Below are 15,899 nucleotides of genomic sequence, written 5' to 3' on the forward strand. Positions count from 1 at the left end.
AACATTAATAAGGACAATTGACCAAACCCCTACTTTACCAAAAGTGAACTGGCTATTTCAAATCTAACATTAAAACACATGTTGCAGATCAGACATTTTTAAAACATAAAACATGTGCATAATACACATATTTGAAAATTATTAAAATAAATTTCATGTATGAATTAACATTTTATTTTATTTAGAAAGTTTATTAATAGTTAGCATTTTGTGATGTCTATAGTAAATGAATTTTACACTGTATTCATAAGTTAATCCTTTTTATTCCTTTTCTTCAATTTGTACAGCCTATTTAAGTAAGTACAATGAACTTTTAAAACGTTTAAGGCTTAACTCTATTAAACACCCTATTAAGTCAACACAAATACAATTTTTCTTCTCTTTTTCCTTGTTCATTTATTTTTTAACATAAATTTATGTTATCTACAGCAATAAATATTCTCTAGTACACTCTTTAACACACTGTTTAAGGTTTTGGAGTTTTCATTTGTTTTAAATAGTAGCTATATTAGAAAAAATCAATTAGCCATGTTAGTTCTCCAGTTAAAAGTATATAAAATTATATAAACATACACTTACTTATCTGCAACCCAAAATCTAAAAATATTTGTGTATATACAATTATAAGCACATTCATCTTATAACTGGGTGCATCAGTTATGTCCGTTTAATTAACTTCATTTATTAAACACAGGTTACAGTTGTATTAGAAATAAAAAGCATAATTTCAGCTGAAGTTTGTCACTTTAATGTTGCTAAAAAAGGGAAACCTTATTGCACTCTTCTATTTCAAAATCTTAGCTGAAAATCTAATTCCATAATAACCTTTCAGTGGCATTTTAGAAAGACAGTTTTGAAGAGCTAGAAAGAGAAAATACGTTCCAACAATAAAACTTTTTTCCTCATTTCTAGCATACCAATATGTTTTAAAACATGTACAAAACGAATTATATAGTATTGAATTGGTAAAGTTTCATTAAATTTCCTTATTTCTTTATCTTGGGGTTGGAACTGCATGCCACTAAAACTGCACTAAAGAAGGGCAGAAAAGAGTTTATAGCTAATATATTCCATATGTTCTTGACATTTGCACTGGGTCTGGCTTGGATGCAGCTAGAATTCTTCAGAGCAGCCCATATGGTGCCGTGTGCTCTCTGTGGGGTCACAGCAGTGCTGGTAGCACACTCTGCTTCAGCTCTGCCTAAACAGCGCCCAGCCAGCATCAGCACTGCCCTGCCCCTCACACTGTCCCCTCCCCTGGGAAGTGTGCAGGGGTGACCAGGGGTTTGGGAGGAGACAGCCAATCAAATGGACCAAAAACATGCCCCAAAGCCCATAAAGTTATGTTCTGCAGGAAAACTGAAGCAGGGAGCTGTCTCATGGTGGCTGAGCTCGGAGAATGGCTGGGCAGCAGTCAGCTAATGGCAGGTGGTGAGTGAGTGACTGCCTCTGCACCAGGTGTGCTGCCTGCTTGATGTAGTCCTGGGTTGTGGTTTTTTTGTTGTTTTGTGGGGGGGGAGGTTGTTGTATGTTTTGGAGTTTTTGTTTGTTTGGGAGGGTTTTTTGGGGGGTGTTTCTCTTTCCTTTCTTCCCTTCACTCATTCAACTCTCTTAATCTTGACTCACAAACTGGAGGGTGGGGAGCACACAAGAGGTAGGGGCTCATTTACCAGACAGGGCAACCCACCACAACGTTCTACTTTCTCTGTTACCAAATGGGCCAATTACTTATCCAAATATTAAATAAACAACTTCTCAAAATAAACTAATAAGAGAACATTTAGAGAAAAACCTCACAGCTAGTCAAGCATTTGAGAATATAAAAACTTAATAAATTTGACTCCTACAAGAGCTAAACAAGATTTATTACTGAAACATTGTGTCTACCACAAATACAGCTCCCAGAGACCAGATTATTACACTCCTCTGAACCTCCAGGCAGTCAGAACAACGCATTATCTACGTCTAAATATGACACACAGTAATACTTCTGGCGTCATTGTATTTAAAAACAAGTATAAAAAAAATGTGATACTTAAGCCAGTACTTTACATTTAATATAATACTAAATACTTTATCTTTTCGAATTCTTAATTCCATTCTGCCTGTTGCAAACTATGAAAACACACTAGGACAGGACAATATAGTTAATGGCACACAGACTTTGTAAAACAGTAAAATCATGTCACTGACTGGTACATACACAATGCTGATCAGCAATGTAAGTTCATACTGAAGCACGGCAAATACAGAAACTGAATTTGCTGACAGACCAGCATTTATTTTCATATTTATAACTTACTAGGTGACATTCAGTCATGCTCTGATTGGGGAAAAAAAAAGAGAAAACCCAAACACTCCTTATTCCTTTCAATTTTTCATCCCTATTTATCAATTCATTCCAGAAGTCTAACATCCAAAGCATGTTAATATGTATTTCTACAAACTAATTTGAAAAATTATTTGTTACTATTCTGTGCTGAAATAGGATGCAGTAGTCTCTAAAATCTTGAATTATTAAAGGGAAACAAGCATGGATTTAAGCATGAAGGCAATAACGTTACTGGAAATAAATGTGCTTATACTAGGTTGACACTATGTTAAAATGAAGTAGATAAATAACTAGATATCCTTAGATCACAGCTCATATGATCAGCTGTCAAAATCCTGCTAAAACATCATTAAACTAAGAATGAATTTAAGTTAAATTTAAAAGGGTAGTGCAAACAGTGCTAATAAAAAAGTGTCCTAACACATCATTGACTTTTTTTAAACAGCAATACTTCAGTTCCTATTTTGCTACAAAATCCAACCAATTTGTACAATTAAATTTTTATACTACTGCACTTAGGGAAACTGAAAGACCTGGGTAAATGGCAGTACTAACACAGCACTGAGGAAGATTAATAATTATCAGCTAATAAATGATTACATACTTACTGTGCATGTGTGAGAAAACAGGAAACTTGACTGCTAGTGTTTGGTGGGTAAAAGTAAGCATGTATGTTTAGCTGAAATAAGGGAAATTACTCCATATTTCAAAATACATATATTTTTATTGCCTTTGAAAGAATAAGATGTTAAAGTGTACCTAGGGAAATATGACTCATGTAGTATTTTTAATATTTGCTCATTATTTTAACTAAACGAAAACAAATGAGAATTTGCTTTGATTTTCAGTTCTACTAATGCCACAGAAAAAGTAAATGACCTTTCAGAAAACGTTTGATACGTGCTCTAATCATACGCTTCATCTTCCTCATTTACCAAATAATCTCATTATTTAAAACCCAAAGTTAAGAGCATGGAAAGACAACACAATTTACAAAAGATCAGCTGGATAATTACCCTTTCTCCCATCGACTGAAAGATAACTTACTTTTATTATCTAGCTGAGCCCTATATTTACTGAATCCTTTTAGCCGTACTCTCTGGCCCAGTAGATCAAGGAACTCTTCAAAAGCTGGTCCTGCCATCTCGTTGTTATACATTTCTTCTTCTGTGCTTTGGCCTGCTTTGCAGTAAAGGATACCAATCTTATGTTGAAAACTCAGCTGAAATTTTAAATAAAAAAAAGAGAAGGAAAATTTACAGAAGCAAAGGAAAGTCAATACTAGAATAAATATTAACAATTAAATTTTAGCACTATTATAAGCCCTGACAGAAGGCATCTGAAAGTGAAAAAATAAACATTCTGATTTGGGAAATTAAGTCACCACAGAACGAAAACAACAACAAAACAACAACAAAAAAAAACACCAAAGACACCCTCCAACTCTTGAAAGAGAATTGGATTGTCACTATTCAAACACAGATAAAAGCAGTACAAAGACTTTTCACTTTGTTATCTATAAAAGCACACTCTACTTCATGCTACAGTATGAAAAATTTAACTGGCAATATTTGTAAATTGGTCTTTTTCCTCAGATTTAAAAGAAGGTGAGTTTATCGTCCCTCATTTTTACCCTTTGAAGTTCACTCTTAGTTTAGTTAACACAGGCCCTCAGAACGTAATTTTTATTACAAGCAATGTTTTACCTTCCTCATAAAATCATGCACCATTAAAACTATTTGCCATTTTTAAAAGTACACTTAAAACAAGAAATTAGATTGCAGTCAAATAGTTTTGTTAAACAGATTCTCAGTTATAGAAGGGACATTAAACAGATAAATCACATATATTCAAAAATAAAGTACAAAAACTATAAAACATTTTTAGGTACAAAGATCATTACTTCTTGAGCAGATCGTTTTCTTCTCAGCTTTTATGCACACTTAAGCTGACAAAGAGGAAACCTCCACATGGATGGATTACTTTTACAATTCTCAACTGAAGCTTCACAAACTGACAGAGCCCATCAGTCACACCCCATTCCCTTCAGACATTTATCTATATTCATGACTCAAATCAACTCTCCAGCTGTAGACCTCTCTTATCAAACTTCAGGATTAGTGCCCAAAATGCATGTTATGCAAAGGCTGGATGTGTTTCTGTTAGAGCAAAGGTGACAACAACAGCCTCTTTCCCCTTAGAAGTAAGGACATAAAGGCTTTGTGTAGGGGTGAGCCCTTGTGGAACCTGCTCTGGCAGAATGCCATTGACCAGAGAGCAGTTAGGGGCACAGGACAGGCTTAGTAAGGACAGGACTAAGGAATAAGGTTTCACCTGGCCAGCCTAGAACACAGAAGAGCCAGAAGCTGTAAGTTTGACGTGGAATGGGATGGGTGACCATCTGAGATAAAAGGTAGATTCTGGGTTATGGATGCACTGTAGGAGCTGCCCGAGTCAGACCAATGAAATCTGGAGCGAGGCAGGGTGAAGATACTGGTTTGCTCCTGTCATTTCCTTTTGACTGGCATTAAGTGCTATCCCCATCCGGAGTGCTTCCTTGACCCCCATTTTAAAGAGGGTTAGGTATTTAACAAATGGTTCCAGATTGCATTCTGGTGACTATTTTATCCAGCAGAAAGCTTGCATGAACAATTAATGGAGGAAACTGCAAGATAACTGGTCACAGAAACATTAGATTACAGGAAACAGTGTTGTTACTTGATGCATCCCAGCAGACACTTTAAATGATGGTGACCACACTGTCTCCTCTATACCAGCACTGTGTCAAATAGTTTAACTTAAACCACACAGGATTGATTTGATTTCCTTGACTTCACACCAGAACTGACAAGTAGAGAAGTTAAATGCTAAACTGAGCACCAAAAATAGGGACAAGAACTAAGAGTAAAGAGGCACCTGGGCAAAATATTCAATCTAGTTAGAGTTTTTCATTTTGAGGACGCCAGTCATTCCTGCATTTGCTCATGAATATCAATAATATTACAAACAGAAGTGAAGTATATACCTATCCTAAAGAACAATCTAACATCTCACAATTTAAACATCGAGCTAAGAGATATTGAAAATGAGGATCTGAGACTCATCAGCTCAAGACATGAACCAATCCTGTGATTTGACTTCATGGACAGACAAGCACTGTGAATTCTATACAATTTTGAACTAAGTCAGTACTATAAAAAACCACCATTGCTAAACAAGCTGCAAGCTTATTTGCAGTAATCTGAACCTCCTGCCCCTGTGCTCGAACTATTCACAACTACAAAATTAGAAGACCTGAGTAAAAGAGCTCACAGCCAAGATCATGGTGGCTGTGCAGAAGCAGAGACAAGGTACATTTCGAATGTCAGTGCCTAAAAGATAAATAACTCAATGAGCTTCAGTAGGATCTTTTTATGTCATGTCATTTAACTGGCACGAAGAACTATCAGAATATTTAAAACTGAGAAAGTTTGCCAATTTTGAAATGGTACCACATGCTTATTCAAATCTTTTAAAGAAAGTAATTGCAGATATGGTTCTGATTTCATTATTTCCAATTCAGAAATTCTACATTTAGTTATATTTTACACTGAGAACAACTTAGTAACATGACACCACAAAAAAGCTTCTAAACTCATTTAGCTACTTGGGTATGTGATATGTACTGAAGGTGCATAGCAGTCCTTCCTGACTCAAAATGATTGTGCTTTTGTCAGAATCACTACTGAATCTTGGCATCTTGTCAAATTTTTGCACAGATTATTTATTATTATTTATCATGTAACAACAACTAGTTGGCTTTCATCATGTGAAGATTTTAGATTCTTTTCTGTCAAGGAACATCAAGAGATTAGACACACAGCAGCCACTAAATATCACTGCAACCAAGCTTAATTTCTTTGGTCTTTTTTAAACTTCATCCTTTATCTTAGAGAGAAGTGAGCATCCCTAGAGTGATGTGAGGGGAGCCAAAAAGCATATACAATAAACAACCATTAGCAGAAATTTGAAAGGGAAACTAGGGGGAGTTTGGATAAAGCCTAAAAAAATAACAGTAGCAGATAAAATGTTGACTTCCCTTGCAAATTTACGGCTGAATTTAATGATGAACATCATACGGAAGAATTGATTGGGAAAAGGCAATTTCTTTATGTATTCAAATTAAGTCAACCATCCAATTTACATCTAGTTTCTACTGTCATTTTAAGAGACAAAATTTAGCCACTTGTTTCCTCCATAATCCATATTAGATTTCAAAGAAAAATTATTAAACAGGTAGAGAACGAAATCAAAACATCAAAGCAGTCTTCAGTTGGCTATGGAGCTATGCAAACATTTAATACTCCGTTAGACAAAATTCATATCATTCTGGTGACAGTACTAATCTTCTAGATCATAATTCATATTTTTAAATTCATGGTGTGTCCACAAGTCATCACCTTCAGTTGCCAAGCATAACTCTTTTTGTATTTACTTGATTAATAAACTGAAAGCATTAAGTACCTAAGAGGATTAAAACCAAAAATGGATCTCATGCCACTTCTTTGCACAGCTTTCTGTCTGTGTTCAATTAATTACCTTGTAATAAGTGGTATGCAAGATATATTAATATTACATTTTGTCAGGTGACAGCCCATTTAATAATAGGACTGAATTTCAGAACTGATCACACAAAATAAAAGGAAGTGCTGTACACTGCTGTTTCTCAAATTGAGGAGATGATTAAAGAATCACTTTGGTCAGTTCAATGGACAATCTCTATTTCCAATTTTTGGGAAAGACTGTTAGTGAGTTTGGGAAATATTCAGATCAGATCAAACACAGTCATACTCAATATTGCCTTGAACATACTGCCCCTCTGAGAGTTAATATTATGTACTAGATTAACCTAAATTCATTCTGAAGTTCAAGCAGCAGAGAGCAAGAGCACATCAGGAATTCTTGGATTCAGAATTCAGTGCCTCTGATTTCCCTCTATTGTTTTACCAGAAAAACTGACAAAAACAGAAGAAAACAACAACATTCAGCAAATTAACACTACCCTCAAACACCAATGTGAACAAAAGTACTAAAATTAATATATAAAAGATAGCTTAACAATCCATCCAAAAAAAGAGCCAATCCTGGTCCTCTGGCTACATGTGCTCTGTTTTGAGCAATTGTTACAGCCACAAGGAAAGACACAGGAATTCTGGTAGACACCACTGACATTAGATGCAATCACTATATTTGAAACTGAGTTAGCAATACAAAATTAGCTATATCACCATCATAATCAACTGGTTCAATTGGATTGGATTTCAACAGCCAGATACTGACTTTCACCTAGAAAGTAAAATCTTCAATTTAAATGGACATTCTTTTAAAACCATGATTTAAAAACCTTCATAAGGTGTCCTTCACAAAATATTTACCATAAACCACAAATTTAACTATTAGCTTTGAATGCAGATTCACTTTTATTCACTTTTATTGAACCTAATAAACCTCACCATTTTCTGACAAAATTTAAGCCATTCGAATATTTTATTGCCATGCAGTTAATTCATTAGACTCAGTCACAATTTCAGTTCTATGAATAGAGAAGTATTCTATTCTAATAGGAATACAGCAAGCGTATCATAAAATGGAATTGTAAAAAATAACCATAAATTTTAGATGCAGAGACTTAAGACACAACATGCTTTTGCCTCCTTACCTAGACACAATACTAATAAAGTGTTAGATGTATTTTCATTTGCATTCAAGATTTGTACACATTAAAGTGCAAATACAGATTGTGAAAATCCCTTCTTACTGATGCTAAAACTTAATAATTTTTCTCTCACTCAGCCACTGAAAGACAATCTCCATAGACAGGTATTTTTTTCCTTCGGGTGAAATGTATTCTAAGAAGAATTTGCTTAGAAAAGCACACCTCATTTTGTTCAGTGAAAATAAACAAGTTTCTCTAAAACCAAGAAACTGAATGGTTTACACTACAGATCCATGTTAATTAGAACTGTCTGCAAAATATTTAATCATATTTTTCATTTATTCATCTAAGGAATAGTCTTTACAAAGAAGGCCATGTGCTACATACCCCTTGTTCATCCAGTTTAAGCAGCTGCTCGGGTACTTTGGGTGAGTTGGAAGCCTGTCTCAGGCACTGGATGCTCAGCTCTGGTATTACATACTCCAGCACCTCTTTGAGAGGCAGACCTCTTGCCGTGCCATGACGAGCAGTGGATGGTATTGCATCTTCTAAAATTGCTCCTCTAAGTGTAGTAAGCTGTAGCACAGGTAAAACACACAAAATATATTTATCTCTAATACTCTAAACCCTAGAGATAAAAACTTCAGGTTTTAGCAGAAGCATGGAAAAAAGAAATGGAAAGGAGAACATTCTCATTTTAATTTATGTTTTTAACTAGTAAAAAAATTACTAAATAACTTTCAAAGAGCAGACAAGCTTTCACTGTCTAAGTGACAAACACATTTTTTGCTTAAAGAAATGAATGAAGCATGTCAACAATTTATCGCAATTACTAAGAACATTCCTTTTTTGAGGGTGGGGAAAGTATTAAAGACCAGTAAACTAAAAATAGTTTATTTTGCCATACTACCCTAGCAAACATAGTAGTCAAATGTGAGGCTGGACATATGAGATAAGCCGTAGCCAATCACAACTTTACTTAACCCATTCACCTATTATTTAATCCATGCTGCTTTACTTTCATTGGATTTGACAAAAAGAGAGTAATTTCTTAAAACTGGGTCACCTGGATCACCTCTCTACACATACATACTTGGACACTCAATTTTTGGCTATAAAAAAACCCTAGACTGAAAACAAAAATGATATCTGTATCTGGTTTTACATTTGTTTGCAAAAGCAAAACAGCCCAGTGATATCAGCAGGTCTAGCTAACACTTCTCTATATCCTAGTCAAAATAAAAATCAATAGTCCTAAGGATTCCAAAAATTTACAGTTGTTTGCTGCAATAACATCGTGTGTTTTCATACAAATCTAAGGTTGTTGCTGTGATAAAGAAGTTATTCAGCAAGAGATATTAAATTGCTTGAAACAGAAGTTGAGACTTCACACACAACAACCACAAGCAATTTTTTCTTTCAAATAAGACCGTTATTTTATGAATATATTAATACTCCTTCTGCAAATCATCCATGTAGAAGTACATAGATACATGTCACAAAAAAGCTTCTAAGAAAGTATTTTGAAATACAATGAAAAAATAAAAATAAGTCATTATACTAGACATTTTCATATTTTACAGCTCCCTTTATCCCTTCATTTCTTATTCTTTCATTTCTATCATTAGAAACATAACACCAAGCAGCCTGATCCACACTTATCTTTAACTGTGTTAACATCTGTTCCCTTGCTTGCACCTTGCAGTTCTCTTCAGCCAGCTCACCTCCTTTTGGGTGCTCACTCAACAAGACAAAAATTTTATGCGGTACAGAAAAGGAAAACTTTGTTCAGGAGCAACTAGATTTACGAATGGTACAGGAAACAATGGGAAATCCTTTCCCATTAAGAGATTTACTCCCAAAGTTAGCAATGTACCCCCAGACAAACAGCTGGTATCCTAAGCCCGAAGTCAACTTTTCCATTGCTTTGCAGAGTTATGGAATGAACATTACCTCACTTGTCCTGAAAACTATACGATAGTTGAACTGAGATCCTTCTTTCTCCTTAGCATCTTCAACTTTTTCCCTCCGGATGCTGACTGCTACAGGTCCAAGATTTTCATCTATTCCAAAGTAGTTCTGATGCTCTTTTGCACAGGAATGAATGAAGAGATAAGAGTACAGTATAAATCTCCTAGAAAATTTTCATCGAATCTAAAAAAAATAAATTCTGCAGCAAGAAAACCAGATTATTTTTAATCGAACTATGAGGTCTGTGCATACACCAGCTGGTGATCTTCTGAACTGTACAGTAAGTACATAAATCAAAAATGCTATTTTTGATGAGCAAAATGGTCACTCATATTACATAAATTACTGCAACTGCTGCTACTATGGAATTTTTTTCCCACTTTTTTACTACAAAATTAATCTTTTTACTTCATGTTGTTGGAAACTAGTTTAGAGAAACTTATCTGCATATAATCTTGAATAAAAGCTAAGAGTCTCCAAACAAGTAAGACTTATTCTTATTTATAACTTCACATTCAAAGCAGCAACCCAGTCTCAACAAAGGAAAACTGAGTCTAGTAACTCTTCAGTGTTTGATGAATAGTTAAATTCATCCTTGAGGCAACTGGTCCAGTCTGGGAGACTATCAGCTGAAGAGAAAGATCACATTGGAGACCATTTAAGGAGACTAGGCACACTCAAATCCATGTGACCAAAGAGGACCTGTGTTGAGGCTCCCCCTTACCCCCTTTGAGTAGTTACAGTCACCTTTAAAAAAGGGGCAAGAGGGTCTGGAAAGCCATAGAACAGTCACACTAAATCTTAGTTCCCAGGGAGATTAAGGAGCAAATTCTCCTGGAAGACATTTCCAGGCACATGAAGGACAAAAAGATACTTGGAAACAGCCTGCATAGATTTAAAAAATGCAAATCGTGCATGACCAACCCAGTTGTTTTCTGCAGTGATGTGACTGGCTTTATGGATGAGGAAGGAGCAATGAATGTCACCCATTTGTACTTTAGCAATGCTTTTCACACAGTCTCCCATAGTAATCTGTGTAGCTAAACTGAAAAGACATGGTTTGGACATGCAAATTACAAGGTAGATGGAAACTAGCTGGAGAATTGACCTTAAAGGACTGTGATCAGTAATAAAAATTACAATTAGTGGCCAGTTACTAAAATGTTTATCAGAATTTATAACCTTAGTGGAGGTGTTTAATAGGGTTTAACATTATCTAAATGATGGAATGGAGTGCATCCTCAACAAGTTGTTGTCCATGACCAAGCTCTAAAAGAATAGGTCATGTATTGGAGGTTACGACTGCAGATGGGTGCAACAGACGATAGCAGGCTTTTAACAAATGAGGAATATGTGCACAGGGCTGATACTGAAATGTATAAACTTTGCACTGTTTTACAAAAACAGCCGAGGGCAGAGCTGCACAGGTAGAGTCCTACAGCTGTGCGGTGTCTGTGCTTCACTTCCCACTCTCCCCTTTCCCTGGAGGCAGCTACTGCTGAGCTGCATGTGAAGCAACTCCTAAACCACTTAAAGTTTTCAACCTGACACTTTTAAAACAAACTCTCATTTTGACAATCCAAGAAAATGGACTGGAAAAGCCTTATGAAGACCAAAACAGAAATGCACATAGAACACAACAATCTCATACAAAAGGCTGGAGCCCAACAACCTCAGGAGCCTTTCTGTGAAAAAGGACTGGGGATCCCATGGGCACAGGCTGCCCAGCAGCCAGCAGGAGCTCCCAGCAGAGATGGAGGGCAACCACACTCTGGGCAAGAGCAGCAGCTCAGGAGAACATTATGCCTTTCTGTTTGGCACTTTTGAGGCCACATGAGAAGCGGTGTCCAGTTTTTAGACAGAATGGGACAAGGCCAGAAGATGACTATGAAGAAAATTAGTGGGCTGGAGAACATAACAGATAAGGAAAGGCTAAAGGAAACGGGCTTGTGCAGGTGGAGAAGAGCAGATTAATGGGGGAAGTAACTGTTGGATGCCACGAGCTGATGGGAGGTTGTAGAGAAAAGAGAAACAGACTCTTCTCGAAGGTACCAAGTGAAAGAACAAGATGTAACCATCACAAGATGCAGCCTCTGAGTGGAGGGAATCCAACACAAGCAGGTTTCCAAGAGAGATTGTGAAATCTCCATCCTTAGCTACTGTAAAAATCTAAAGGGACAGCTAAAGGGAAACAGGTTTTGAGCAACCTATTTGGAACCTACATCTAAAGGGAACTTTAAAGAGGGAATTAGACTGGATGGCCTGCAGAAATGTCTTCCAAGCCAATTTATGCTGTAATCCCATATTTTAAATAACAATTGACTAATTTATCTTTAAAGATTGTCTAGGTTAAAAATTTTTTTTTCTAGCATTTTTGAGCTATTTGATACTTCAAGTAATATATTTATGGAAATGTGAAAAGAAGGTTTTTGCAAAATGTCTTTCACTAAGAAATTATCCATATTCTCAGAATTAATACAAAAGAATGAAATCATTGCTACATAAAAGACAGTCTTATTTCTCAAACCAAGCTTAAATTAGGTTTCCAGTAGTCTTTCAAAAAATCTATCTATGAAGTGTGTAGATGGTTCCAATCCATCTCCTAGTGGAAGGAAAATGAGCATTGGCACATTGCAACTTTTTCTGGAAGGAACACCTGGTATCAGAGGCACAGGCATTAAATTATCTGCTCATGCTCTCCAACTACATTACTTTCCAGTCTGAGAATTCTACCTGCATGGATAAATAATGTACTTTATGGACTTCCCAGTGTTAAATTAAAACTTTGAGTCTAAATAGACAATTGTATCAAATGGAGCAGGACTTCACAGAGAAGGAGAGAGAGAAGTTCAGAGGTCAAACACTTGCAATAACATAAAAGCTCCCCACAGCTGCATAATTCAGGTTTTGACATAAGGTAAACTCCTCAGTTAGAAATCTAGAGCTTTCCATTTTGATGTAAATCCAGAAAAGGGTATTAAAGAGTTACTAGACTTCTTGGCTGCAGAATTACTGAGCAGAAAAATGCCAATGTGTGCAGATACCTACTCATTTCTTGTACAACTTGAAAGACACAAACCCAAACACACTATTTATATGCATTAAAAATAAATTAGATAAACCAGTTTCAGAAAAGAAAAGTAAGGAAGCTGAAGTAAATTGAATAGCACAGCTACTGATATTCTGGGGTTTGGGGAAAACATTTTTAATTCAATGCATTTTTTTTTTAATTTCAAAAAGTACAAACTCATAAAGCTCATTTAAATGTGTTTATGTTGGTTTAAAAGAACCAGCTGGGGAGAAAAGAAGAAAGTAAGTGCTATTTTCTAGTTGAGATCTAGAGAGATGCTAAAATATTTGTCATATTTTACTTTTTCATTTTGAGGAATAGTTGTCAATTTTTCTTCTAACACAAAAGTCTTAATTGTACAAAACTGAGTTAATACATATAGCTTGCTATGCCTGTACATTTCTTTTAGGACATTTTTTCAATCCCATATCAGCAGATAGACACAGTAACATTAAATGGCTGCAAGCATCCCACAAATACAAAGCATGGCAATAATAAACAAGTCTTGAAGAATTACAAGGATAATTGCACAAGGGGAAATTGACAAATCAATGATAATCAAAACAATGAGATAAAATAATATAATATAGCTTTTATAATTCCCAACTGGAAACTGAGAAGATACATTCAATAAACATAACATATTTTATGTCAGTTGCACTGGATTTGATTTTAACAATAGTTACAAAGCTTATAAATATGCAGTATAAAACTACAACTCATTTCAGAAAACACTGAATCCCAAATCTCATATTTCTTGAAAGGGAATGGAATAATTAGTGCTACACATGCCAGGGTATTTCTTCCATGCATCTTAAAACAGAAATAAAACTGGTATGCTGACAAGTGCCAATTTTAAAACTGAACAAAATCAAATGTTCAGAAAGCTATTTCCTTTTCATATATATATTCTTAAAGGCAACAGAAATCAGTGATTGTATGTACAAGTAACTATTGTTCACTAAAGTTTTATTTCATCCTTCCACAGTGATTTTGGTAAAATTAAGCTGAACAACTAAATCTAAAAATCAGCTAGGAGAGCTCACTGTCATGGAAGAGCATCACGCAGACCCAGTATAAACACAAATGTCAAATTTTCTTTTCAATATGGAAATTCAGGCCAGCAGCAAGAGCTCTTGGTGCCCAAAGCAAAACGTCTGGATTATTTCCTCTGTTCACAATAAGTTTTGCTTAGGTGAGAACTGTATTCAATTGGAATTAATGTAGTGATTCCTTGTGTGCTTGATCTCTTAAGAAAGCAGGTACTAAAAACCATGATTTTAGTTTCATCAGCTTGTTTGCCCTGACGTGCTGCATCGTAAAAGCCATTCAATGCAGATTTCTCTCATGTAGCTTCTGTTACAGCTCTATAAAAAGATAATGCCCAACAGGCCATGGCTTACATATCATTGTAAAGGTGAGAAGGCAACAATTCACTACCAGATATTTAATGAATCACACCATATTTACTTTTGAAGAACTCTACCTAGAGAACGATTGGTAACAATTCAAGTTTCCTAGTGTTATACTATGGGGGATAAAACACTGAGAAAATCTGATATTATTTCAGAACAGAAGTTGATAAAAACTAATTACATTCACAGCCATATTCCAGGAAGGTTATTAGGTTTGTTTATACTATAGTATTTAATGGGGCTTCGAGTATGCATGTGGATTTTCTTTTTCTAATTTCTCTGACAAGATTTTTCTTTACAGAAGTGTTCTGCATTTCAGCACTTGTAACTCATCCAAGATTGAAGCACTTCACAAACAAGCCCTCTTTCATCTGGCTTAATTCTTGTCTCCTCCTTCACCCTGCCCATCCTGCCACCACCTTTGTCTACTGATAGTCTTCCTTTCATTTCTGTGAATGCCAATCTTTTCTTCTCTGCCCCTCAAAAAATGTGCCACCCTTTTGTTAAAAGTTTCCCTTCATTCTCTTGCACTCTGACTCCCTCAACACTTTTTATACCATTTACAACCCGTCTAGTTTGAAATCCATTTTGAACCTTTGAATTTACTGCCCATTTCTTGCTTAGCCGTGGGCCTTCCTCTTCTATGCAGATTCAGATTCTTTTCTTCCTTGCCTTTTAAATAGTTTTTTTACAGCTAATATGTTCTCAGTGTCTATTGTATTGTGACTAGCACTGTACTGGCTCCTCTTTTGCATCCTTTTAAAGGGTTACAGGAGGAAGGAATAACAGTACCGTGCTTATTTCCTGATGTTCAAATATAGTTAGAAAGCAGAGGAAGTATGATTTCAAGAAGAACAAGAAGAATCGGGCTGTAACGGTTTTTTTAAAAACAGAAGCAGACTTTTCCTTTTCTTTTAATAAAAGCAAGAAGATCTAGCTGTAATTCTTAACACAGACAGGACAGAGACGGGTTTTGGGGGTTCTCCCACAAAACCAGGGATTTAATCTACATTGCACAAGCCAGTACTGAATGCAGACTATCAAAGTAGATCACAGAGTGGAAACGGTTTATCTGAATAATGATTAAAGCCAAGGTAATTACTCTGCTGACAAGAGTATCCTGGCACGTTTGCAGAGTGTTCACATCCTAAAAGAAAGGGATATAAGGGTAGGAGAAAGGCATAAGACAGCCTTCTGTAAGCTGAAAAACTAAATCACATCAAAAGCTCTCTATTTAAGGAGTATGTACATGTGCATACAGTGTGAAAGGTCTCAAGACACACTTGAAGACAGTTGAATCTAGAAGAGAGTCAGAAGCCTCAATAATAAAACCTTCTCTTTTGGAGTCACCCTTTAGGAAATAATTATTTCCACTCTGAGTATCAGTATTTCTGAAGCATTTACTGCATATAAATG

The 15,899-nt window shown here is 35.7% G+C and overlaps 1 protein-coding gene across 3 annotated transcripts in view; it reads right to left on the reverse strand.

Moving 5' to 3' along the window:
• The window catches only part of SIPA1L2 (signal induced proliferation associated 1 like 2), a 123,561-nt gene that overhangs the window by 55,188 nt on the left and 52,474 nt on the right, over positions 1-15,899 (reverse strand). For all 3 annotated transcript variants that reach the window (XM_088161503.1, XM_014875061.2, XM_088161502.1), the window contains exons 4-6: positions 9,981-10,114; positions 8,415-8,603; positions 3,380-3,554 (exon numbers count right to left, since the gene is read on the reverse strand). In XM_088161503.1, the coding sequence (XP_088017629.1) occupies positions 3,380-3,554; positions 8,415-8,603; positions 9,981-10,114 (498 nt within the window). The remainder of the gene's footprint in view (positions 1-3,379; positions 3,555-8,414; positions 8,604-9,980; positions 10,115-15,899) is intronic.

This window comes from Sturnus vulgaris, chromosome 3, assembly GCF_052056855.1.
Source record: "Sturnus vulgaris isolate bStuVul1 chromosome 3, bStuVul1.hap1, whole genome shotgun sequence".
NCBI lineage: Eukaryota > Metazoa > Chordata > Aves > Passeriformes > Sturnidae > Sturnus > Sturnus vulgaris.